At 45.4% G+C, this 27,041-nt stretch overlaps 1 protein-coding gene across 5 annotated transcripts in view; it reads left to right on the forward strand.

Moving 5' to 3' along the window:
- The window catches only part of CUL1 (cullin 1), a 99,822-nt gene that overhangs the window by 72,034 nt on the left and 747 nt on the right, over positions 1-27,041 (forward strand). For all 5 annotated transcript variants that reach the window (XM_041751868.1, XM_041751866.1, XM_041751865.1 and 2 more), the window contains 12 exons: positions 14,036-14,143; positions 14,224-14,330; positions 17,236-17,284; positions 17,647-17,778; positions 18,985-19,102; positions 20,235-20,311; positions 20,642-20,773; positions 21,615-21,707; positions 25,195-25,242; positions 25,323-25,405; positions 25,847-25,952; positions 26,246-26,359. In XM_041751868.1, coding sequence (XP_041607802.1) covers positions 14,036-14,143; positions 14,224-14,330; positions 17,236-17,284; positions 17,647-17,778; positions 18,985-19,102; positions 20,235-20,311; positions 20,642-20,773; positions 21,615-21,707; positions 25,195-25,242; positions 25,323-25,405; positions 25,847-25,952; positions 26,246-26,359 — 1,167 coding nt within the window. The remainder of the gene's footprint in view (positions 1-14,035; positions 14,144-14,223; positions 14,331-17,235; positions 17,285-17,646; positions 17,779-18,984; positions 19,103-20,234; positions 20,312-20,641; positions 20,774-21,614; positions 21,708-25,194; positions 25,243-25,322; positions 25,406-25,846; positions 25,953-26,245; positions 26,360-27,041) is intronic.

Consider the following 27,041-nt stretch of genomic DNA (forward strand, 5'->3'; position numbering starts at 1 on the left):
GAATAGACTAAAGCTTCCTAGACACTTGGCTCCATCACCCACCGGCCACAGGCTGTACCTGTTGGGGACTTTGAGGACCACCTGCTGCCGCCACCCCACCCCACCCCCCCCGAAGGTCACAGGGCTCTTTCCCTGAAACGTGTAGTAGTCGTATGAACCCCACTATGCCAGGAGGCATATGGAATGTTCCTACTAGTGTAATTTCAGGTGATAATTTCACATAGGGAGTACCTCATGTTCCTAAAAGATGGGTAAGTTGTCCTGGGTTTTGTCCCTGTTAGCATTTTAATTTTAATAGTGTTTGGGAGAATAAGGAAAAGCTTCTAGAACACGGTTGGTTCTTACATCTAAATCAGAAAACGTTTTAGTCTCTAATTTTATTGTGTTTAATGTTAGTTATTTTTGACAGTACTGTTTTTTTTTTTTACAATACTGTCTTTAATACATCTTTTAAAATCTTCATTTCTCTGTTAACTTTGGAAGATTCCCTTGCTGCTTGCTGCTTCCCTTTTGACACAACTGTGAATTATTAAACAGGTGGATATAAACCGCTTCCTTCAGATTGATAAAATAATTAACTTTACACATTCAGATGGAAGAGACCTAGCTTAGTAGTGGCCGTTGTGAAAGACGTGTCCAGGTTTCAGTATAAGCTACTGTGTGAAGTCCCAGTGCGGGGACACATGGTGGTGGAGCTGTGGAGCTGTTGTAACTGAGGCACGATTGAGTGTGGCCCCTTGACAGTCAGTCTGGGTTCAAATCCTCCACCTGTGTGACCTTCCTGCTAACTTGTTTTTCCATCTGTGTCAATTGGGTTTTTTTTTTTTAATAGAATAATGGAGTTTTTATGAACAAGTAGTACATGTAAAGTGCTTATTAAATCTGGTGCATTAAGTGCTAAGTGCTCAGCAGTGATGGCAGTTTTAATTTTAAAAACTCGTTTAAAAATCATCCTTACATCTGGATGGCTTTTTTTATTTCCAAAGGGCCTGACGTGCTCACACTTGAACACACATGTCATTTAGGAAGGGCCAGTCTTGAGCAATAATAATAATGTAAGGTGTTTTCACACTAGTTAATTCAAAACCCAGTTTAGCCACATGAGCAGCAAAGCCAAGTAAATAACTTGTGTTCCTTGAAATGAGTGAAGTGGTGAGTCTGTTATTTCATCAGACGTGGGTTGGAGTAGTAGCTACATGAAGCAGTTTGCTTTTTTAGGTGACCAGTTGTGTATATTCTCTGTGCTAGGAGGCGTCCTGGGGGGTGGGGGGGAACCTCGTGGTCTAGATGAATGCACTCAGATTATTTTCATAGGATGATGGGGTGTTACTTCTAATGTCCATCTTTTCCAAACCAAAGTCAGGTCCTAAATGGAGAAGTAATCATGCTATAATTCTCAAGTACTATGGTTTTCTCTTTCTGTTTGATATGATCACCCGACTTGGTGAATTTAAATCTGACTTTGACTGGGTTGGTGAATCTTAAATCTGACATTTACTTTTTTCACGGGCAGTTAAATCAAGTTTAGTTTCTAAATAAAATTATTTTTTTATACCTGAAACCTTCATCTGTCAACAATAAGCAGCACAAATAGACAATATTTACCAGCAGTTCTTTTTTACTGGTAAATTTTTTGTTATTCCTTTTTTTTTTTTTTTTTTAATTCATAAGAGACACAGAGAGAGACAGAGACACAGGCAGAGGGAGAAGCAGTTTCCTCGCAAGGAGCCCAATGTGAGACTCAGTTCCAGGACCCCGGGATCATGTCCTGAGCCAAAGGCAGGCACTCAACCACTGAGCCACCCAGGTGCCCCGGAAATTAAACATTTAAATAATCCTTTAATTACTTAGATGTAAACCAGTGATTCCCATGAATTTAAAAACAGAAATAAGGCTCTCCCTCTTAAAGAATAATCTGTATAGCTTAATAAACTTGTATGGCATCTGCCTTAACTTTCAAAAGTCAGGTATTTTTTTAATACATAAAATAACATGTTATTATTGATCATAAAATAACATTATTTCCATAAGAACTATTTTTATATTGAACTTGTGAAACTGGTTTTCTAAGCTGTTCTTGTGAAGAAAAATCTTTCTTTGGGAAAGCATATATTATACTTCCACTGTTTCTGTAAGAGTTTTTCCTGAATTTCCGTCTCATTCTTTTATTTCTAAATTTCAGTTGACTCATAGTTTGCAGTGATGCATGAGTTTCTTACACAGCCATTGTGGCCTGGGTTCTATCCAGTGATGGGAAAGCCCACAAAACTTGAAGACGCTCAAGAGAGGGCAGGTGTACCCAGTACTTAGCCTGGCACACAGCCTGGCACATAGGTGCTTAAATACTTAAAGAATAAATATAGCTACCTAAAACATAAATACTTGTAAGTAGGTATTTTTATCACAAATGTGGTAAATACAAAAGATATATTGTAACCCAAATCGTGATAGTTTTCCAATTCCCACTTGTGCTGCAGGAAAAGCAGCAGAGGAAAGAGACTTTGTATTAATTTTTTTAAAAATTATAATCATTATACATAATTTTAAGTGGGATTTAATTACTTTGAGAAGACAATTTTTAAAGTTTGAAAATTTTTGCCGAATTGAATCGAATCATAGTATATGAAAATCATTTACGGTGAGCATGTTAAATGTCATAGAAGGCACTGCTTAAATGAGTTTTTAAGGGCTTTTATCTAGTCCTATAATTCTGTTTATACCAAACAAAACAGATGAAGTTCTCACAAATAGAGAAATGATTTTACTTAGAAGCTGGACTTCTGCTTTAACTGGCCATGAAAAGGTATTGATTAGAAAACTAGATTTAAAAAAAAAGAAAAAAGAAAACTAGATTTACTACTGATTAGTTGAGCCTAGACTGAAATTATTATAGGTTTTGAATTTGTAATGTGATTTAAAATAATATTTTATGTACTGAAACTTTCAAAGCCTGCCTGAGAGTTTTCCTACCTGAGAGGTTTTTTTCATAGTTAAAAACAGATTTTTAAAATTAAAGGCTGTTCCTGAATCACTTGCACAAGGAGAATCTCCCTCTTTACCTAAGCAAGAACTGGCAGTCCTTGCGAGGTGTCCCTGAAAGAGAGCCCTTAACATGTGCTGTTTTTAGATGTGCCGCTGCTCGCACCTGCCTGACAGCCAGGCCAGTGAGCCCTCGGGAAGGCAGTCGGGCCCGGGCTCCTCAGCATACAGAGAGTGTCAGCCTGCGTGGCTGAAGCTGACCAGTTTGAGTCCATCTTAACCCTCCGGGCAAGATTCCAGTGCATCTGGAAGAGTTCTCTCCAGCCTTCATAGGTCCTCATGATTGAGGGACATGGATGCTTAACCAGCGTGCCGATTCGTGCATAACAAAGGCAGGATAAGTAACCTGTTGCGTTGGGGTATCAGTAGGACTTTGGGAACCTTATACACAAAAAAAAATATTCAAGGATGGGATTTAAAACTGGTTTAGAGCCGAACAACCAGATAAATAATTTTAAATAGACGAGTTGTTTTATAGGCAAGTTTCCCATGCGTGGCTTCTGAAGCGAAAAGAATGGGGCAGCATGGATTAGCAAGCACACTGACGTGGCACTAAAACCAAAGTCAAAAATTTGAAAGGCCCCTGGATGGCTCAATCCCTTAAGTGTCTGCCTTTGGTTAGGTCACGATCCCAGGTTCCTGAAATGGAGCCCTGCATCTCACATGAGGCTGCCTGCTCAGCAGGGAGCCTGCTTCTCCCTCTCCCTCTGCTGCTCCCCCTGCTGGTGCTCTCCCACTGTATGTCAAATAAATAATTTAAATCTTTTTTAAATCTTTAAAAAATAAATTTTTGAAAGACCCTGTGTGCTCACATAGATGGACCAAAGCACTCCAGATGTGTTCAGTCTTTGTAGTATAGTAACTAGAAAAATACTCTGTATTAAATATAGGAGGACCCTGTCCACTTGGGTCTTAGGGAACATCTTGAAAGCAGAGCCCACACCGTCAAGTGTTCTTTGAAGAGATTGAAACCCACAGTGTGGCTTGCCCTGTGCTGGGTTCTCAGGTTATTTATCTGCCAAAGCAGCTGGCTGAAGGATGCTGGGTGGTATTGCAACTCAGAGGGCCAACAAACATTGCAGATAAAATTGAAGTCATTATTTTCATTCGTTCAACAAGCATTTGTGGCATTCTTGTGATGGGATTGATGGCAGTAATCCCGAATGGAAATGTCTCACCTTTGTCTTCATGTCCAACCTCCATGACCTCATCTGCCTAGTTACTGTATTACAAGTTCATTTTTGTTTTTTATTTTTTATTTTCTTAAGATTTTATTTATTTATCCATGAGTCACACCGAAAAAGAAGCAGAGAGACAGAGGGACAGAGGGAGACGCAGGCTCCCGGTGGGGAGCCCAATGCAGGACTCGATCCCGGGACCCCAGGATCACAACCTGAGCCAAGGGCAGACGCTCAACCACTGAGCCACCCAGGGGCCCTACAGGGTCATTTTTCAACTCACATTCTCCTTCCTCCGTTCCTTAGCACAGGGGTCGGGGTAGGGTAGCAGCTCTGTAGGATATGCCACCTTGCCCTCCTCCTTTGCCAGTGACAACATTCACAACCTAAAGTGGTGTGATTTCCCATTGAGCCTGGGCATGGCCTCTGCATCCTCTCGAACCAGTAAGGGCTGCGTGCCTGCCAGCCCTGCCCCTGCTCTGTCCTCTTGGGTGAGTCGGTAGGGTGTGGACATGCCCCTTCCCTGCCCCTTCCCTGCCCCTTCCCTACCCCTCCAAGTGTTCTCTCTACAGGCCCAGCACCACCATGTTCATGCGGGCACCATGACTTCATTCTCCACGTGGTCCTCCCACTGTCCTTTCCTATTCATCCCTCACGGTGCTTGGCACTCCAGTCTTTTCAGAAGTACCACTGTACGCTTTGACAGTTTTACTCCACATTCCTTATCCTTTTTTTAAACAAAGCAAAATAAAACCTCTTTTCTATTATAGTATATTAAATCTACAATATATTGTGGATATGTATACCTAGATATGTTAAATCAAAATCCTCTCCTGATTTACCCCTGTTCTCTTGAACTTTGTCTTCCCTGCCATATCATTTATTTATATTCAGGCTGTTCCCTCCACCCGTAACACAGTCTTCCTTGCTTTCTGCTTGCTTTGTCCTGCTTCCAAGACCAACTCAGATCCTCCTTTCTTAAAAAAAAAAAAAAAAAAAGCATACACACACACACACACATAAAAACAAAAAACTCTTCACTATCTCTTCAAGCCCTGAGTGTCCCCCCATCCTATGCCCCTGTGGCATCTATAAAAATCTCTCCTGTGCCACTCTGCATCTGTGCATCACTTCTGTGTTTCTTGTCACTGCTATGGATTGCAGTCCCTGGGGAGGGCAGCTGGCACCTCATTATAGTTTATGCTCTTTATAGTTTTAGCACTAGCATCCTGTGCAACAAGCATTCCTTGATAATGGTGACATAATAACGATGGGAAAGAGGAAGAGCCGTCAGCTGCGTGGCCAGAATCCCATGTTTTCGCCCGTTCTGTCTCTTCATTGGATCCATCATCTCACCTTCCTATATCTTGTGGGACCTTCCTAGTTCTCTCTGCCCAGACACATTTCATTTCTTTTCCCTACATGTTAAACACCTACCTCTCTTTTGAGCCCCAACTCAAATGCTGTTTCTTCCACAAGCCTTTGCTGGTCACCCCTTTGAAATAGTAGCATGTTGGGCTCTTTATATGACATGCACACTACTTTATATTTTACATGTCTGTAAAAGTGTCTTTTACAGGAATGGCTTTATCCACCTTCATGTCGTCAGAATTTAGCACAGTCCCTGGTGCAGAATAGGGTGTCAGCATACTTCAATGTTAATTGTACTCCTTGTCCCCAGCAGGACTCAGGCTGCCTACACAGTACATAAAAGACAACGGGATATTAAAAGAAAAAAAAAAGACAACGGGATATAAGAGATAGCAGCAAAATAAGGATAGGAAACCCAAACGAAGCCAAGTGTAGAGGTGGACAGTGCTCAAAATGCATGCAGTGGAGTCTAGTATCCTGGTCAGAGATGGGTCACAAACACACCTCCAGTCCTTTGCAGTCAGACCAGAGAGCTTGCTGGTAAAGGCAGTCAGTGCTGTGAAGTACAGTCAGCTCTTGGACTCCTAGTGATCATAAGGAATAAGCCTGTAACTCAGAAGAACAGCTTTATTGGCATTCAGAGCTGAGAATACTCTCCTGGGTGGCCCATCCTAAAGAGAATGCCAGTAATGTGGACAGTCGTCAACACTATACTTACAAGTAAACGTGATACCAAGTCGTTGGATGGCTTTATAATTTCCCTTGACGGTAGCTTATAGCAAAATACCAAAATAAGGTTCAGGAAAAGTGTCAGTATAGACTTGGAAGTACTTGCTAATGAATGCTTGATGATGCAGTTGGTTCCATGTTGAATTTTTAATTAGCACATGATTTTGCAGCAGTCTGACTGTTGTACTTCCCTACAAAGAGGGCTCCAAAATTGAACATAAATCAGGTTAGAAGACAACACTTCAATACTATCTTGTGTTCAGGGCAGAAATGGCAACAGATGAGCGTAGAGTCCTCTTAAAACCGTGTTGATTTAGTAACCTCCGCCTCCCTGGGACTGAGGTGTAATCCAGCAAGAGTGGGCTTGTAGACCCTTTCCTATCCAGCAGAGCCGTTGGTCTAACAGTGGGGGTGTTGGGCTGCAGAGATGGATTGGGGAGCAAAGTTGTAAAGGCTTATTTGCAGCTGGGAGAAAAATCATCTACTTGAAATGGGAGGAAGCATTTTCAGGAGCCACCCAGGGGTCTGGCTCCAGGAATGATTGTCCTTATGAAAAGGGAGCACTTGAAATGGAGAATGATATAGGCCGAAATGAAATCCGAAAGCTCTGACTGTGTATCTAGGACCTTACCAGAATTATGGAAAAGCCCTGTTTGGGGATTGAGAAGTTGAGTTAGAAATAATTACAGGAACGGAACCCAACTGAACTTGCACCAGAATGAACAGAGTGACACGGTGTGGGGTGCTTCTGGCAGGCTTGGGTTTTGTTCATCCAGCCAAGATTCCCTTTATCTTCTGGAGTAAAATGTTTAAATAATTTGGTCCTGACTCAGCCATTCTTTGGATGCTGGTAATAGAAGAAAATTACCCACACAGTGATAAAATTGGCCAAGGACCCTTACATCAAGAGCCTAGCCTGCTTTGGTCAGAAGGGATGGAATACACACCCCTAAAATCTTTACATAGGAGGAGGGCAGGGTGAGAAGATCCTGGGCTACCCCAGCCTCAAGCTATCCCTTAAAAGCTGAGGGATGGATTATGGGTGCTGATTTTACTACTCTTTATTTTGATTAGGTTTTAAATTCTTCCATAATAAAACATTTTTTAAAAAGCAAAAGGAAAAAAAATGTGCCAGTTCTGATGTAGTCGATGTGGGAGAGGAGAAGGAGGAGGCAGTTTTATCCAGTAAGTCAAACTGACAAATTTAATTACACAGAGAACTGATATGTGCTGATAATGGAAATTGGTTCTGAAAGCCTACAGCTGAATTCATGAATCTATTTTCTGTCTTGCCATGGGCTGGAAATAATTAGCGTTTTCTTTAAAAGACAAATCATACAGGTGTTCATTTCCAGTTTAGGATGACCCGGCTGTGAGAAGACTCACTGTTTGAATTTGATATCCAGAATACACCCTTTTCTCTTTCAACTGTGGGCACAGCTGTAATCTTCCCATGAGCAAACCAGTTACGGAAGCCCCTCGCTCACCGGATCGGAGTTTATATCCCATGTCAAACTACGTTTTGGTTTAATCTTTGCTGTGTATTTTGAAGTCCTCAATGGCCCCTGCTTGGCTTCAGATGAGTTCAAGACCACCCATGACCTCTCAACCGCCTACCCACCCACTTCATTCCTGGATGCAGTGCTTTTGTTTCTAAACTGATGTGTTACTTTCTGCAGCATCATTCTCTCTCTTAGGGGAGTCACAGTTTTTCCTGGCAAGCCCATCTTAGTTCCACTTTCAAATTTTAATATTTTCACCTCTCATTGCTCTGTGCCTGAATCTTGCCGACTTGGAGCCTCAGTAGTGAGCACATATGGAAGGGCTGCAGGCAGGGACTCCAGCCTCCCCTCAGATCTAAGGGAAGTAAAAGTGTGAGTCAGGACGAGGGGAGGTAACCAGGCTGGCACGAGGCCCGGGGCCGGTGATGGAAGCCCACCCAGTTACATAACTGGGACCAGGCATTCATAGAAGTTTATCAGATCCGAAGGTAATGATTAAAGATGAGTTATTTACAGTCTGAGACTCAGAGCCATGATTGCAAGATAAGTACATAGGATTGAAGCAGAAGTAACAGGTGGACAGAGGTTATAGTAATGAGAATACAGAGCACTGGTTACGTTGGTAGGTTTTTTTTGTCTTGGCATTTTCAACTTTATTTTTTTTATTTTTATTTATGATAGTCACGGGGTGGGGGGCACAGGCAGAGGGAGAAGCAGGCTCCATGCACCGGGAGCCTGACGTGGGATTTGATCCCGGGTCTCCAGGATCGCGCCCTGGGCCAAAGACAGGCGCCAAACCGCTGCGCCACCCAGGGATCCCGGCATTTTCAACTTTAAACTGCAGTCAGAGAAACTGGCGATTTCTGCTTATCAGAAGGAGTGAGATGGTGGCATAGAAAAAAGATTGTCACATCACTGGTTGGTGCGTGAGGCCTCTCTGTTCACTTGTCTCCAGTGGCTTGTGTTTTTGTTTGGTTTGGGTTTTGCCTATTATTAAAGACAAAAATTAATTTTACTTCCTGAGTGTGCACAGACTGGTTGAGGAGGGAGCACGTCAGAAGCCTGAGGAGGCTGGGAAAAGGCCAGGCTCGGGTTCAAACCTTCCACGGGCAGTTGTGTCAGTGGGCAGTCCTGGTGCCCACAGACTTTTACCTGCCTTTCTCTCTAGCTGCTGGTCTGTGATTGTTCTTTCCTGAAACTTCTGCTTCTCTCTGTGTTGCACGTGGTGAGAATGTGGCTCCAAGGACCAAGTGCTAATGCTTCTGGGGAAGAATCACTCTGCCCCCAAATAATTGCATTTAAGGTTGTGGACAGTGTCGAGCAAGGCCCCGCCCATCCTGTGGGTGCTGTGTGACGGTGACTGACCATCCTCGGAGGCCTCTCTCAAAGCTCCTGTAATGGACCTGCTGCCTTCCTCCCGGCTGGATAAGAAATGTGGGTGCCATGTGTGCCTAACAGGTAGTCTAGGTGAATTACGGGTTTTCAAGGACAGGTCATATCAGGTGCTGGCTTGGAGAGCACCAGCTGACGTACATGAAATGGTGAGGGTGGCCCCTTGAGCCTGTCACACCCCAGTGTGCCGCTTTGGGCCATATTACAACATCAGGATCACAAGTGATCCTGAGAAACCCTAATACACACCAGCTCCCCAGACCTCTTCATCTGACACATGTGCTGTACGGTTTTAAGGAAGATAGGATAAGGTGGAAGTTATGTGAGGCTCCTAAGTACATTTTTTTCTTTTTGTGAAATTGATCCTTAATTTTTTTTTTTTATTGGAAATGTATGGAATAAAAGGTAATATTTCAGTCATGATTATCAGCATTTCTGATCTCTGTCCATTCAAGAAGTATCTGGTGAACGCCTCTACCCTGTGCTTCTAAGCAAGGTGGATGTGGTCCTGGCAGGCCTCCCGGAGCTCATGCCTGGCAGGAGAGGCTGCCAGTAGCAACACCTCACAAGTACGGTTAGCATTCCAGGGGGGGTTTGGGCGTTGTATGTATGTAACAGGAGGCCCGCCCTGTCCTGCCAGTTCAGGGAGCTTCCCTGAGAAAATACTTGAGACCAGTAGAGGAGTTGAAGCTAACTAGGCAGGAGTTGAAGCAAACTTTGTCCTAGACAAAGCCCCTCAGTGAGTATAAACATGACCCAGTGTAAGAACCAAGAAACCTGGTATGACTTGACAAGGAAAATGGCACAGAGTAAAACTGAAAGGGTAGCCATGCCTGCTGGCCAGGCCAGGAAACCTCAAAAGCCACATTAATGATACTGCCTTAGTCCTAAGGGCAGGAGGAAACCAGGTAATGGTTGTAACAGACACAAAATTGATACAATCAGATTCTTTTTTTTAAAGATTTTATTTTATTTACTCATGAGAGATACAGAGCAAGAGAGAGAGGCAGAGACACAGGCAGAAGGAGAAGCAGGCTCCGTGCAGGGACTCGATCCTGGGGCCTCCAGGATCATGCCGTGGGCCACAGGCGGCGCTAAACCGCTGCGCCAACAGGGCTGCCCAGATTTTTTTTTTTTTTTTTTAAAGACTGTACCAGTGTAGAAAATAGATTAAAAGGAGGTAGAGCGTGAGTGTTGGGTCAGGTCTGTTTGGGTGGCCAGACAGGAAACCGCATGGGTTGGTGAGGCTGGGGGTGGGGAGGAGGAGAAATTTGGTGCTTTAGACTTTGGGGGGCCAGGTGTTTGTGCTCAATCATTGTTGACCCTGGATCATGGGTTCACGGAGTAGGTTTTACCATTCCTTGTAATTTTGCAGAGATTTGAATTTTTCTACAGTAAAACCCTAGAAAAAAGGAAATGGAAGAAGCAAGCTCCGGAAGAGAAGCAGGTTCAGGGAGGAGACCAGGGTCTCTCTGATGGACAGAGTTTGGGAATCCCATAGCACAGCCAAGGGCAGGTCATGTGAGCTGAGTGGGGAAGTCTGGTCTGGGCTAGAAATAAATATGCCTGTCACTGGCAGAGTAAAGACAAGTGAAACCACATCAGGGTAGATGATAGCTGCCAGGGACAAGCCCTGACAAGTGTCGTGTTTCTTAGCAGAAAGCCGTGCATACTGTTGAATAGAGCAGATGGTCATGAATCAAAACAGTTATTACTCCGTTCATTTTCTTAAACACCAAAAATTTACAAGTTTAATGAAAAACATGCATTTGTTCTAGCCGATCTCTCGTCTCTCCTTACCTCGGTCATGTTTATAACCCTGTGAAACACCTGCTCTTCTGTTACCCCGAGCGCTCCTACCTTCATCTTCCCTAGCCAGTTCCTAAGCGGCTTCTCTCAGGACCTCAGATTCGAGGTTCAGGTTTCCAAGACTTGCTGCTTCATCATGGGGTCTGTTCAGACCCTCCTTTTGCACCAGCCAGACTGTTGGCTAGTTCCTAGAATCTTGGGATCAGAGTCTGATGACTTCTGCACCCTTGGGGGTGATCCATCTGATTGGTCTTTCCTTCCTTCCGTTTCTTGGGACATCCATGTTTTTCCAAATCCTGAGTCTGAGAAATATTGCTCAAGAAATCATGGAAACAGAGAAAAGCATAATTCTCCCGCAAGCGTGATAGACAGTGTAGACACATTCCTGGCCCTGAAGAACCCACTGATGGCGAGGGTAGGGGCGCGCTCACGCAGAGTTGAAGGTTAGGATGAATGCCTCTGGGAACCACAAGGAGCACACATGCTGCAGAAGCAGTGTGGTCTGATGAGTCTCGCTGGTAGGTGATGCCAGGTTACAACCGTGTGTGTGCCCTCTCTGCTGCCGAGGGCGTCCTTCCTACAAATAAAATCCATGTTAGTTTGGTTATGTACATAATATATTTCACATAAGTCCTTTGAGTGGTGTTCCCCAAAATAACGTGTTGGAAGCAAAATAAGTCCTTTAAACTGGCAGTTTTGATGTGTGATTCTATGTAATGCTGTTGACCTTCCCCTTGAATGTTACCTTATCCAGATACTCCCCAACAATTTTTGCTGGCATTTTCCGGTGCCTGGATACTTTGCTGTAGGCTGGAGTTTTAACAGAGGAATTAATTGCAAAGGGAAGAAAATGTGAATGTCCTGAAATAATTTGATGTGAAATCAGAAAGCAGTCCAAAAACCGAATTAGCAAAAGCAATATCAGTTTCAGTGGCAAACCTAAGATTAAGCAGACAATGTTTTCATTGTTAAAAAAAAGTTTAAATGAGTTTTATGAGATAAGATCTATGCCAGTTGGAAGATGCTTTTGGTTGCACTTGTGAATTAAGACCATCGGTGCAAAATGGGAGAAGTTTTTTTACATCTGTAATAGTTGTCATGAAACAACAAGATATCTGATGAGGCAGTTAACACTGTGTGTGTGTTTTAACACTTGAAGATAGGTAATTTTTAGATATTAAATATATGTGATATTGGCTTCCAATATTTTAGGTACTTTTTATTTGGCAATCATTTTTGTGTTCCCTCTTAACATTTTCCCTTATTAAATGTCTGTATCAGGTCAGGACTGCTTTACATACTGTTAAAATTATAGCCTTGTGCAATGTATTTGTAATAATAATAAACTTGGCATTTTTGTATTTTTTTAACAAAATCTCTGTAACTCTTAGTATAGCCCTATCACAGGAAAACAGTTCAAAGTATTGTAAGATGCAGAATGATTAGAATTTGGGGAATTATGTTTTTCATTCCTGAAACCTAAGTATTAATATCTGTCAGAAATTTGCAGAGGCACCTGGGTGGCTCAGTGGTTGAGCATCTGCTTTGGCTCAGGTCATGATCCCAGGGTCCTGGGATCGAGCCCCACATCAGGCTCCCTGCTCCGTGGGGAGTCTGCTTCTCCTTCTCACTCTGCCTGCCACTCCCCCCTACTTGTGCTCTCTCACTCTCTGTCAAGTAAATAAAATCTTTTTTTTTTTTTAAAAAAAAAAAGGAAAGAAATTTGCAGACTCTTGGCAGCCATGTGAGGCCCCCATGCTTAGGCCTCCTGCTTGTGAAGGGGCCAGCTGCTGGCGTTGTCCTGGCACGTGACATCTGTCCATCCTGCCGCAGCTGTGAACTGGTCCTGTCATCTGGGCCTTTTCCCTTCTCAGAGCTGTGGAGGAGATGTTGGCTTGGGAGTTAGGCTGCCTGGGGTCAAGCCTGACAGCCGTCACTGAAGCCCTTGGCCAGATGCCCAAGTGACTTAGTTTCTTCGCCTATCGAGCAAGAATCCAGATAGCACCAACCTCATATCATAGTGTGGTGGTGACAGTCCTTGTATGGATCCTCACACCACGGGCGTGCGGTGAGTGCCCAGCGACAGCCACTCTGTTTTTATCATTCAGGCCTGTCTCCCTTGACTCCCTACCCTCCTGGTCCTTCCTGTCGTCCTTGTGCATCCTTGGCAGAGCTTCTCCTGTGCTGATCTGGGCATTGTATTCCCATTATGTTGTTTCTTTGTCCAGAGCTCCTAATTGCCCATCCTGCCGAGTCCTCCAGTGCTCTGCCTGTCTCCCTGGCCCTGGCCTGTCCCATCCAGTCTTGCAACGCAGTCAGGTGTGCGAGTCAGACCTCTCGGCCTTGCCTGACCCACTTACACCCTTGCGTACTTCCTCGGATCTTGATCTTACACTATTCTTTCTTTTTCTTTTTCTAAGATTGTATTTATTAGAGAGCACACGAGGGGAGGGGCAGAAGGAGAGGGACAAGCAGACTCCCCGCTGAGCAGGGAGCCTCACATGGGATTCGATACCAGGACCCTGAGATCATGACCTAAGCTGAAGGCAGACACTTAATTTACTAAGCCACTTAGGCACCCCAACCTTACACTGTTCTAACATCACCTGCCCCCCTAAACTCTAAGTATCCAGCTGATTACTGATCATGCTAGCTGATTGGTTTTTCCAGCGAAGCCTAAAATTTGAATTTTTCAGAAAAAATGGGCCAAGCAAACTGTCACTTTAAAAAGTTGTGTTTCCTGCAGTCCTTTGAATTTTCAAATAATTTAAAGAATCACTGTTTTTTATATAAGCTGGAAATCAGTACCTAATTTCAAGCACAGAGAATTTATTTTATTATATATATAAGCAAAGTATCCTATGTGCTTTGATGATGGAACCAAAGCTATTTCTTGATCTTCTGTGTCAGCATCTTTGAAGAAATTTCTGAACCTTTCAGAATGTTTTATAGTAACACATGAATATATCATTTAATCCCCAGTAACCAACTTTTATCTGTTTTTTCCCTCCCAAGGACCCCAAGATGTATGTACAGACAGTGTTGGATGTTCATAAAAAATACAATGCCCTGGTAATGTCGGCATTCAACAACGATGCTGGTTTCGTGGCCGCACTTGACAAGGTGGGTGTGAGCACAGCATCTTTGCTGCAGTGTGGGGGGGGCCCCACATGTCCTCTGACTGTGTTTTGTATGTCCCACAGGCCTGCGGTCGCTTCATTAACAACAATGCAGTTACCAAAATGGCCCAATCGTCCAGTAAATCCCCCGAGTTGCTGGCTCGATACTGTGACTCCTTGTTGAAGAAAAGGTATTAGTGACTTTGTGGGGATTTTTTGTTAGTAAATCTATTTAAAGTCTCTGCTTATATATGAGAACTAAACTTCCTGTTATATTTTACATACTTTAGGTTGTCATCTTTGTACGTTTTGAGAAAACGCTTTAAACCAAATACATCTTCTTTGTCTCCTTAAAAGATGCTTCATGTTATAAATTCTAGTGGGTTTTTATTGTGGGTTTTTGGGTTTTTTTAATGTTACTGTGGGCTTTGAGAATTATAGAATTTATTTAGCTAAATTAAGTTCCCAGGTTGGTCAAGCAGTGGTTACGAGGGTAGCAAGGAAGGAAGGAGTAAGTGTCCTTCTTGTACTCCCTGCTGATGTTCTGTGAGCCTCGGTCATATTGCCAGGGAAGATCTGCTGTGGGAGCTCCCACTGGCTGTTTTCTGAAACAAGACTTTCTGTGCACTCTGGCATTTGAATTATCGTGTGCACTTTTAACATTTATCTTCATGTGATCAATTCGTTTTACTGCTGTTTCGTATTCTTTGTGTATGTGTAATATTTACATTTATATATTTTTGAAGATTGGGGCTTGAGCTCACAACCCTGAGATCGAGTCGCTCCCTACACCAGCTGAGCTAGCCAGGCGCCCTTCGTATTCTTTATTTATTTTTATTTTTTTAAAGATTTTATTTATTTATTCATGAGAAACACACAGAGAGAGAGAGAGAGAGAGAGGCAGAGACACAGGCAGAGGGAGAAGCAGGCTCCATGCAGGAAGCCCGATGTGGGACTTGATCCCCGGTCTCCGGGATCAAGCCCTGGGCTGAAGGCGGTGCTAAACTGCTGAGCCACCCAGGCTGCCCCCGTATTCTTTTTTTTTTTTTTTTCTTAACCATCATGTTTCTCACCTGTTCCTCCTCCTCTGTGTGTGTCTATTAAGAGCTAGAGGCCTCGTGATCTTCTGTGGCTCTCTCCTCTGCATTGTGCTTCTAGGGTTCCAGGTTGTGTGTATTTGGGTATTCTCAGCTTCTGTTTCAGTTTTCCAGCAATCCATCAACAAACGCAGTCATTTCCCATGCCCCCATGTTGTCCTGGTTTTGAGATGAATGAACATCTCTTAAAGGCTCACCTAACCCCACTGCAGAAAACACTGAGGATACCTACATGTACCAAGAAAAACACTGGAAACAAGTCCTAGAACAGAGTTGGGGAAATCCTAAGTAAAGTGTTAGCAGACTAAATTTATTAGAGAACTGAAGAATAATTCTCCAGAACATAGTATAGTGTCCTAGGAATGTAGGGATGGCTTGGTGGTAGCAAATTTAACGTAATTTACTATATTAACCCAAGTATATGTGGTCTTCCTGGCAGACATGGGAAAACATTTGATAATGTCACTAGCTGTCTCTCTGACTTTGCCAGAAAGCCATGTCCCCAAGGCCGGTGAAAATGGGGTATTTGGGGGTGGTTTTCTATTTATTGCAAGTCTGGTCAGTGTATAATTCAGCCGTTCTAGTCCGATCTTTTCTTGTAGTCCTTCGAGAATAAAAGTGGACTTTAAAGTGGAATGCCGGGATCCCTGGGTGGCGCAGCGGTTTAGCGCCTGCCTTTGGCCCAGGGCACGATCCTGGAGACCCGGGATCGAGTCCCATGTCGGGCTCCCTGCATGGAGCCTGCTTCTCCCTCTCCCTCTGCCTATGTCTCTGCCTCTCTCTCTCTCTCTGTGTGACTATCATGAATAAATAAATAAAATCTTTATAAAAAATAAATAAATAAAAATAAAGTGGAATGCCTCCTCTGACCTGATTTCATTTTTTGTTTAGGCTAGATTATATGAAAATTGTCAATATTTTAATTACATGCTTTAGCAGACCTTCAGTTTGGCAAAAAACTTATTATCCTTTTTATACGTTGCCTTTTCACAAGAGGCCCTCACCAAGTCTCTTGCTGTGTTGTTTCTTAGTTAATGCTGCCAAAGCAGACAGAATGGCAGACACATGCTAGGGTTGCTTCAGTGAGCACGCACTAGTGAGTGGAGTTAAGAAAGAAAACTCTTCCAGAGAGAAAAACCACCCTGGGCTACCTGTGTGAGGACTAGGACTAGATTTTCTTAGAAATACCTTTCCAGAGCTTGTTTGGTCACTTCATGTGCTGGATCATGAGCTGGATCATTTCATGTGAACTTATGGGGATCTTATCTATGAAGGACTCATAAAACCTTAAAAATTTCATTTACCCTAGAGTCACCTTTCAGTTAATACTTGTTCATAGAAGAGAAAGAATCAGTTGTTAAGGGCAGCCCTCTGTTACATAGACAGAACCACAGAGGAAGGCAGTGCTTTAGTGGCTTTAAACAGTTTTGTTTTCTTTAATGCTTAGGCCATTAGAAATCTACGTGTGCTTTTGGTTTTTTCAGAGTTAAATTAAAGCATATTATAGGAAGCAGTTGGCAAAGTAAAGTTCCTTTATTTTGTGTTTAGGTAGATTTCCTTTCAGAAACGAAGGGAAAACTTGAATGTTTGGGCAGACTTTAATAAGTATCCTCTGGTGGGATCCCTGGGTGGTGCAGCGGTTTGGCACCTGCCTTTGGCCCAGGGCACGATCCTGGAGACCCGGGATGGAGTCCCACGTCGGGCTCCCGGTGCATGGAGCCTGCTTCTCCCTCTGCCTGTGTCTCTGCCTCTCTCTCTCTCTCTATGTGACTATCATAAATAAATAAAAATTAAAAAAATATTTAAAAAAATAAGTATCCTCTGTTGATTTTCATCTTGCATGTCCAAAACGATTATTTCGTAAACATGTTCTTCCGTGATAGTTTCAGTGTAATATTGCCACGTTGCCATAGGTGAGAAAAGTTTGGCTCAGTGGTGCTTGGTGAGTAAATGTTTACTGATTTGTTTGAAAACAGTATACCTTTTTTTTTTTTTCCAGTTCCAAGAATCCAGAAGAAGCAGAGCTAGAAGACACACTCAACCAAGTGGTAAGGCGCTTCTTACTAATCACTCTGGTTTCCAGTAGCAGTTTATCTCCCAAGTTTTAAGGTTACTTGTATAGGGCATCTGAAATGTGAAAATTAATAGGATCATTTATTTTAATTCATATCTATGGTTTTACTCCCTAAATTGAGTCATTAATTTTAGCACTTGTACTTTCCTCATTAGTACTAAGTCTAGACCAACTTAATATGATTAAAGGGGTTGATGAAAATATTTCAAGTCTGTGGATGCTATTTTTTTTTACCACTGTAAACGTTGGCACACAGGCCAGTCAAAATAAAGCACCTGTGTCGGCTGCCGGCGTGTGTTCAGTGCATTAAGTCTGCTCTCTTGGTGATTTTGCTAGATGGTGGTCTTCAAGTATATAGAGGATAAAGACGTGTTTCAGAAATTCTACGCAAAGATGCTGGCCAAAAGACTCGTACATCAGAACAGTGCCAGTGATGATGCCGAGGCGAGCATGATCTCAAAATTAAAGGTAAATTTGATCATGTCCTGAGAAAAATCCAGTTTTTAAGTAATCGTGAAAGATCTTAGCTGTTGCAGGTTGTCAGTGGGCAGAGTCGCTAGTCTAGGTAACAAAGAGTTTGTATGGAATGGGCCCTGCTGCTCCGCTGCAGGGGGGTTGTGACAGGTCAGGCCTCCCCTCCCTGTCTCACATGCTTTGCCAACCCATCCACGCTGCTCTCGGAGGGGCCTTCTGTCCTGTCAGACCCGGCTGTGCAGTGCTCACCACCGCAGCATCTCCTACTCCGCACATTCGGCCCCACTCTGTCTTCACGTACCAGAACCACTCAGGGTGGCTCAGCCCACCTGCATGTGGTTGGCTTTGAGTTGGTTTGTGTTTGTTTTGCTCTGGGTTTAGTTCACTGTCTGCGATTGTACTTGCAGGAAAACAGCGTTTTACTTGATCGTTGAGCAGTTATTTCATTATCCAGCCACCTCTGCACTGAGCTTGTGCCTGCTGACCTGTTGAGTGCTGTGATGTGTCTTAGACCTATTTCACTTCAACCTGAAATTAGTTATGTGGGTATATTGTTCTGCTCAAACTGCCATAACAAAACACCATGGACTGGGGGCTTTAACACTAAAAATTTATTCTCCCAGTTCTGAAGGCTGGAAGTCCAAGATCCAGATGCTGGCTGATTCGCTTTCTGGTGAGGACTCTCTTCCCACCATGGTGACAGCCGCCTCCTCGCTGTGCTCCAATGTGGCGAGGAGCAAGAGCAGACTCTGGCTTCTTCTTACAAGAACCCTAATCCCATCAGGAGGGCTCTGTCCTCATGACTGCATCTGGCAATCATTTCTCCAAGACCCTACCTCCCAATACCATCACGCTAGAGGTTAGGGCTTCAGCATAGGAGTTTGGGGGACACAGAGTTCAGCCCCCCAGTAGTGGAATAGAGACATAAAATAGGTCATCTGTGTGTTCTGTTAGACATCCTTGCTCCTAGATGCTCAAATGAAAGTTACTGGGTGAAAAAGACTTAACTGCTTGGCTATGGCTATGTAATTTTGGGCAGTGTATTAATTTGAATCTGTACATATTGACCCTATGAGATGTGGTTCAGTGTTACTCCTAGCTTAGTAGCTCTCGTACAGTTGTATGATTTCCTTCAGATTTCCTTGTATACACTTCTGTTTCTGTAGAAATTAATAAGATGGTTATCTGGGTTCATTTCAGCAAGCTTGTGGTTTTGAATATACCTCTAAACTTCAGCGGATGTTTCAAGACATTGGCGTGAGCAAAGATTTGAATGAGCAATTCAAAAAGCACCTGACGAATTCAGAACCGCTAGACTGTGAGTATCCACGAGCGTGTATAAGCTGCTTTTTTACGGGCAGTGTTCTCAGAGAAGTTCATGTCCTTTGTGGCAAACGAGAGAGATGACAAAATACTAATAAGTAAGGGTGGTCAGTGCATATCAGAAATTCCGGGACAAGCAGACAAACAGGAAGCCTGGGGTCCTCCTGACTCCTGTGTGTCGTTAGGAGATGGCAGGCACAGAGCATGTCAGCCTTTCCCAGGGGCCCCAGCGGCGTGGCCATCCCACCCTGGGCAGCTACTAGCTCCGGGCTCCACACAGTTTAATATTTAGTAAATTTCTTTAACCTTAGTGTGGATCCATTCTAGCTTTCTCTCTCTCTCTCTCTCTCTCTCTCTCTCTCTCTCTCTCTATTTATTTAATTTATTATGAGAAAGAGTTACAGATGGCTGTGTGGATCACAGAGTCAGACTAACCTGAGATCTCGGCTCCAGGTTGGCATGGGGATGAGGCCCTGCTGGCCGCCAGGCCACGCTCTTGTTGTCAGGTCCGCGGGGTGGCACCCGGCAGGTGATGCTGACATCATCGTATGGTAGTATTGTCTTTATAAGCAAAAAATGGGAATTTTACCTTTCCCTGAAACTGAAGAGCCATTCCACTGTTAAATGTGGCAGGGATGCCAGTGGATTCCTCAGCTATGTGATGATGCAGTTGTTATAATTTACAGGTTAGATATCATACGTAGTGGGTGTGTGGGTGTGTGTTTGCAGTTGTGCGCGCTGCACAGAACACCCTGGAGTGAGCCGCTGGCGCTTGAGGCTTCTGTTTCCTGAGTTTGGGCCCCGGTGCCGGCCGTGCTGGGCAAGCTCGGGGGCCTCAGTGGACCCAAGTAGAGCGGCCCTATGGTGTCCTCAGTCCTGAGCTACAAGTGAAATGAAAGACTGCCTCTCTCTGTAGGAAAAGAGTTTCCGGCTCTTTCCACCTTTTACTAATTGTACTTGAGTGAAACAGTCTCACTGAAATATGGTCAGTTCTGCCGTTCATACCGCAGCAGGGTTTTTCAGTCATTGTGTTTCCTTCCATGCAAAGCAGCCCACGTTGATTTGAGCAGCAGCATTGTTGGGTTTCTGGGACTAACTGTGTTCCCGCACTTTCATTCCCGCCCCAGTGGATTTCAGTATCCAAGTGCTAAGCTCCGGGTCGTGGCCCTTCCAGCAGTCTTGCACGTTTGCCTTGCCATCAGAGGTAAGGGTGGGTTTGTCTCGCATCCTGTTAACGCTGAGCAGAGATGAGCGCGGGGGTGTGGGAAGGGTGCGGGGGGTGGTGTCTGCGGGCGGGTGCCGCTCACCCCAATGGCAACCTGCGGGCCTCACGTCCGGGATGGTTTTCGATGGCACCCTCAAATGCCCGAGCGCTTCACAGGAGTCAAGCACCGGATGTTTGCGTTTCACTTCTATGTCACCAGCTTTTTGTGCTGTGACCCTGGAGCACTGTGTTTACTGAACGATGCTGTACCGCGTGGTGAGGCAGACGCTCCTCACAACGCTGTGTGTCCTTTTGTATCCTCTGATCCAGCTGGAGCGCAGTTATCAGCGGTTCACAGCTTTCTACGCCAGCCGTCACAGCGGCCGGAAGCTGACTTGGTTGTATCAACTGTCCAAAGGGGAACTGGTAACCAACTGCTTCAAAAATAGGTACACTTTGCAGGTAAGGTCACCTTTCTGTTTGGGGGATGTATGGTCTGAGGTCTAAACAAGGGTACAACAAATTCTAGAACTCCAGAATTCTAGAGTCCAGCGGTGGGCGCCACGGTCGAGAGGGAGGCCTGTGGCAGAGCGCAGTTTGTGGGGCAGGTGAGCTGAGATCCGATGCTTTCTCGCTGAGGGTGACCGTGACTGACTGATGCCTCTGTCCCCTCCTCCGTGAGGCGAGGGTGCTGGTGTTTCCGCTTCAGAAGCGCAGTGACTGCTAAGTGCAGTAACGTGTTTAATAAGCGTTGGGCATGGCTCCTGCCTGACGCACACCAAACGTGTAGCTTCAGAGGCCGGAGTTGTGGGTACTTGGTTATGACAGCAGCCCTCTCCCTTCGGCAGAACACCTTCGTGTTAACAGTGGCCCCCAGTGCCCTCCATGGCACCCAGTCCTGAATAGGGAGCCCTGTGTGACTACTGTCAAGTGTGAGGAGGAGAAACTGAGGCCCGGGGTCATTTAAGGCACTTCCTCGGGATCCTAGCTTATGTGGCAGAGCCAAAATTTCAGTGAGTGTGGAAGCATAAATAGCGTGTATTTATGTGTGTGAAACATCGTAGAAGAGAGTTGGGCGTTCTCTCCTGTGGAAGCTGGGAGAGGATGGCCTCCAGGAAGCGTCGCAGCAGGGTGGAGTCCTGACACTTTCTGTTCTCTTTTCTGTGGGGCTACTTGGTTTTTTGCATCTCCTGAGCAGAATTTGTTTCATTTAAAGTTCTTCAGACTTCGGCTGTATATTTTTGGAGGTTTTTTCCACGCATGTAATTTTGCTTCTCTTTCTTCTGTATGTGGGGCCTCAAAGGCATCCACGTTCCAGATGGCGATCCTGCTTCAGTACAACACGGAAGACGCCTACGCCGTGCAGCAGCTGACGGACAGCACCCAAATCAAAATGGTATCTCCCCGCCTCCCGGCCTCCCGTGTGTGCTGCAGGCTCCTTGGTCTGGCGAGCGCTGTGGGGACGGAGGGACAGAGGACCTGGGGGTCTTCGACCTGAAATAGTGATTTCCCTTAGGATTATAAGTAATGCACATTGTTTTTTAAAAAATCTTCGTTTTCAAACTCGGTGTAACATGCACACGTGAGCACATGCTTTCCCTTGTTCATTCAGTCCATCCTTCACCCTCTTCCCAGCCAGGCTTTTCCTACTAAGCCTGCATGTCACTTAATTATAGCGGTATTCTTCCTATCAGTCATATTCTTTAGTGACATTTATCTCCCGTGCATAAAATTCGCCATTTTTAAGTATGCCGTTCAGGGTGTATGTAAAATACACAAGGTTTTCACAAGGCCATACAGCCACCACCACTGTCCCAATTCCAGAACCTTTCCGTCCCGTCATCGCAAAAAGAAACTCATCAGCATTTAGCAATAACCATGTTCCTCTCCTCTCCTCTCAGCCCCTGACAACCACTAACTAACTTTCTGTCTCTGGATTTGCCTACCCTGGGCATTTCATGTCCCTGGTTGTGGTGTTTCTTTTCTGTCTGCCTTTCACTTACCATGCTTTTAGGGTTTCTTCGTGTCATAGAATATATGTGTGTTTTATTCTGTTTTACGGCTGGAATACGTTCCAGTGTATGGACAGACCACATTATGTTTATTATTCGTTCTCCAGCTGATGGACATTTGGGCTGTTTCCCCATTTTGATCATTAGGAATAGTCCTGCTGTGAACACTCACGTACACGTTGTGGTAGGAATGCGTTTTCAGGTTTCTTGGGTATATGTCTGAGGTGTGGAATATCCAAGTCATAGTGGATTAGCTCATTGAGGAACAGCGTGGCCGCCCCTGTTCACAGGCTCGCCAGCAGTGCATGAGGGCTGCAGGCTCTGGTTTCTCCGCATCCTGATCAACATTTGCATTTCCCTTTCCTTTTTTTTTTTTCTTTTCTTTTTCTTTTTCTTTTTTTTTTTTTTTTTTTTTTTTTTTACTTTCTAGCCATGCTAGTGGATATGAAGACACCTCATTGTGGTTGTGTTCACATTTCACATTTCCCTACCAACTGATGGTGTTGACTGTCTCCTCAACCTGACTTGACCATTTATATATGTTCTTGGATGAAATGTCTGTTCGAATCCTATGGCCATGCCCATGTTTTATTTGCCCTCTACTGTTGTAAGAATTCTGTATTTTTTATACATGGGGCCTCTTTTTCATTTGTTGCTTCTGCTTTTGGTGTCTATCTAAGGAACCATTGCCTGATTCAAGGTCAGAGATTTCCTTCCCTGTTGATTAGTAATGCCTTGTTGAAAATCAGTTGACCATAGATGGATGGGTTTCTTTCTGGATTCTCAGTTCTTTTCTAGTCTCCTGGATGTCTGTCTTTGTGACAATATGTCATCGTCTTGGTTGCCATTGTTCTGTAGTAAGTCTTGAAACTGAGACCTCCAGCTGTGTTCTTTTTCAAAATTGTGTTGGCTGTTCTGGGTCCCTTGCATTCCATAAGAATTTCAGAGTTAGCTTGTCCATGGTTAGAGACTACATCACATCTGTGGATTGCTGTGGGGCGTACCTCTGCATTATCAGTAGTAGGTCTTCCAGCCCCTGACCGTGAGCAGCTTTACATTCATGTAGGTTGTGTTTCATAGTTTTGTGTATGCAAGTCTTGCACTTTGGTTAAATTTATTCCTAAGTATTGTGCTTGGTGCTACTGTAAGTGGAATTGGTTTTTTTGTTGCTAGATAACGGAAGTAAAATTGATTATTGGATATTGATCGTGTATCTTGCAACCTGGTTAAACTCATTTAGTTTTTTTTGAAGATTCTTTAATGTTTTTTTTTTTTATACACAATCATGTCCTCTGCAAGTAGAGCTAGTTTTACTTCCTTCTCCTACTTGGATGCTTTTTATTTTGTCTTCTTGCCTGATTGCTTTGGCTGGAATTTCCAATACAGTGTTGAAGAGAGGTGATAAGAATAGGCATCCTTGTCTTGTTCCTGATCTTGGGAGAAAGCTTCAGCTTGTTACTGTTAAGCATGGTATTAGCTATAGGTTTTTCTTAGATTCCTATTATTAGAAGTTCCCTCTATTCTTGGGGTTTTTGTTTGTTTGTTTTTAGTGTTTTCATCATGAAAAAATGCTGAATTTTGTTAAACTGCTTCTCCATGGAGATAAAAATGTGCTTTTTGTCTATTAATATAGTCTATTACAGTGATCGCTTTTCTTATTGTTGCCACCTTGCCTTTCTGGGTGAACCCTAGCTGGGCATGGTATAGAATACTCTTTATATGATGGTGGGCTGCGTTTGCTGGTATTTTCTTGAGAATTTTTACATTCATAGGGATTAGGGATATTGATCTGTTGTTGTGATGTTTTTGTCTGGGTTTGTTGTCAGCAGTGACACTGGCCTCTTTGAGTGTCAGGAGAATCATTTCTTTTTCAGTCATGCCTCAAGTTGGCCCAAAATATATCTGCAAATTCTAATAACAAAATGAATTTGCCCCTTTGTGGGTGAGAGTCTTTCTCACTCCTCACATCAGAAGACCTCAAATCCGGGTAGAGGCTCAGGCTGCCACAGGCTGTGGGGAGGGCGCTGCTTTGGCCCCTGTGCCAGGGTAGCCGGCCTTCTGCTAGGAGGAGTGCTTCCTGTGGGGATGCTGTCCTCCCTGGGACACATCGTCCCTCCATCGGATTTAACTCTCAAGTGACTCCTCTGTCCCCATCCTGCTTGAGGGGTCCGGGCTTGTCACTAGACCAGAGGCCTCTCGCTTTTGTAGCTGTAGGTTTGTACCCTCGGACCAGAATGGGGATCTCTCGAGGCAAGGGCGGGCCCGCTCTGCCCCTTGGGGTAGGTGGTGAGGGCAGGTGGCATGCAGGCATCGGGCAGATGCTGTCGTCTGGTGTCGTGGGACGCAGTGGTAGAAGGGCCTAGAAGTGGCCCCCCAGCCATGGTCACAGGCGAGGAAATAGCCAGAGGCGCCCACGGTGCTAAGAGTTGAGCAAAGGAAATGGACAGTGGGGTCATGGTCACCGAGTGCCGCCGTGTTCGTGAGCAGGCTGCTCGTGCTCTCTTCCAGAAGCCCTCGAGTGTTGCTTTTGTGGTGATCTGTGTCCCAGATGAGCTGTCGGACAGCTAAGGGGTGAATACGTTCCTGGAGGTTGAAGTGAGGAATCAAGGTGGTTTCTGATATTTAAAACTGAGTCGTCAGTTCTTCTGACTAGGTGATCAAGGCCAGAGAGGGGCTGGCGTCACTCGAAGGAGGTGCTGGTGGCGGTAGGGGATGTCGGGACCTCTTAAGCACCCCTCTCCCCCGGGTACATTCTTCTATCTGGGTCGCTGCTGTGTGTCAGGAAAACCAACTACGGGATTGCGTGTGGTTTTTACTGTAGAGAGAAGTGCATTTTTTCTCTTTAACTTCTCTTTTTCTCTTTAACTGCAGGACATTTTGGCACAAGTCCTACAGATTTTATTGAAGTCGAAGTTACTGGTATGTTTGTGCATGTTCTGTGTTCAGCTAGAACGAAGCTCTTTCCTGACATCATGTAGTAACGGTTGTCTTCCTCATAGGTTCTGGAAGACGAAAATGCGAATGTTGATGAGGTGGAATTGAAGCCAGATACCTTAATAAAATTGTATCTCGGTTATAAAAAGTAAGGAAAATCTTAAGTAGGTGTTCCTAGACCACAGACCCCGACCCCCACCCCCACCCCCGGGTGGCTGCGAGTGGAGGCTGGGTGCGGGGTGGCCTCGGCACAGGAAGGGCTTCCGCCTCAGGATCCCAGGTGTCCTTCGCCTGACTCCCTGTCCGGTTTTGGTGGTTCCTGCTTTTGGCAGCCGGTTCCTCGGGGGCTCGCGAGTCTGGACCTCTGTGTCCAAGGGTCTTGATTTTATTTCATTTGACAAAATTTGGGAGGCCAGAGGGCAGCGCGGGGGCTCCTGTGACACAGGTGTCCTGTCACTGGCTGCGGGGGAGGCCCTCCTGGAGGCGGTAGCCGGAGGAGCGGAGGCCTCTCAGGGATTCAGAACCGGGGGAAGCCCTCCGCGCCTGTCTTTGGAAGCCGCAGTGATTGGTTTCCTGCGTTTCTTGACAGTAAGAAGTTAAGGGTCAACATCAATGTGCCGATGAAAACCGAGCAGAAGCAGGAACAAGAAACAACACACAAAAACATTGAGGAGGACCGCAAGCTGCTGATTCAGGTGACTCTGGCCCCGCGTCGGGTTGGGGCTGTGGTGGGGGATCAAAGCCGGTGGGTGGCGTGTGCAGTGGCCGTGGCTCAGGGTGGCCGGCAGTGGCTGAGCCAGACACGGTGGCAGGTCACGGAAGGCCCGGGCTGGGGTCCCGGCGGGGCGGCCCCCGTGGCTCCAGCATGGACCCCGGAGTGGCCCACGGGCTGCGTGCGGTGCATGGGGTGGTTGCCTGGGGTGGTTGCCCGGGGCGTCTGAGGGCGGCTGTAACGGGGAACGTGCTGTTTCCCCCGTGGGTGGTGCAGGCGGCCATCGTGAGGATCATGAAGATGAGGAAGGTCCTCAAGCACCAGCAGCTGCTCGGAGAAGTTCTCACTCAGCTGTCCTCGAGATTCAAACCGCGGGTCCCAGTAATCAAGGTACCAGAGCCCGCAGCCGCAGCGCTGCACTGATTATGTGAGAAGAGCAAAGGCGTAGCAGAGACTAGTGGAAAGAACGCGGCTTAGTCATCCATGCCAGGTTTCTACAGAAGGAAATAGGCTTAATTTTTTAGACTTTTGTTGGCATGTCCCATCTCCCGAGCAGCACGCACATCCTAGAGGGCCCAAGTAAGCACGCTTGTACGACCAAGACCCCAGTTCAGGAGGTTAGAACGGGACTGGCATTCCAGAAGCTTCCCCTTTGGCCGCCTCCTGGCCAGCACCTCTGCTCCCTGGAGGATCACAACCCGCTGAGCATCCCGCCCGCGCCGGTGCTATGGGGTGCTCGGTGTGCGGACAGGGCTTCTAGGGCTCCCACTCTGCTGTGTCCGAAGACGGGCCCCGCGTCACGTTCGGGGGACCGTCTCGTCTGTATTGTAGGCTGTCCGTCGCCCGCTTGTCCCTACTCTGTGGTCCTCCCTGGGGGGCGCCTGTAGCTCCGGGCCATCGCCTTGCCTCCTTTCTAGTGGGTTCTTGAACATAGAAGCTCAGCGGCTTTCTCTCTCTGAGACCACTCGGTAAAGAGCAGCTGGGACAGAGCGGAGCCCCCGAGGGTGGCAGTGAGAGGTGACTTCCCGACAGGCAGGGGGAGGGGTGCTGGGAGGCCGTGCCTGGGCTTTCC

This window comes from Vulpes lagopus, chromosome 4 (assembly GCF_018345385.1).
Source record: "Vulpes lagopus strain Blue_001 chromosome 4, ASM1834538v1, whole genome shotgun sequence".
Classification (NCBI taxonomy): domain Eukaryota; kingdom Metazoa; phylum Chordata; class Mammalia; order Carnivora; family Canidae; genus Vulpes; species Vulpes lagopus.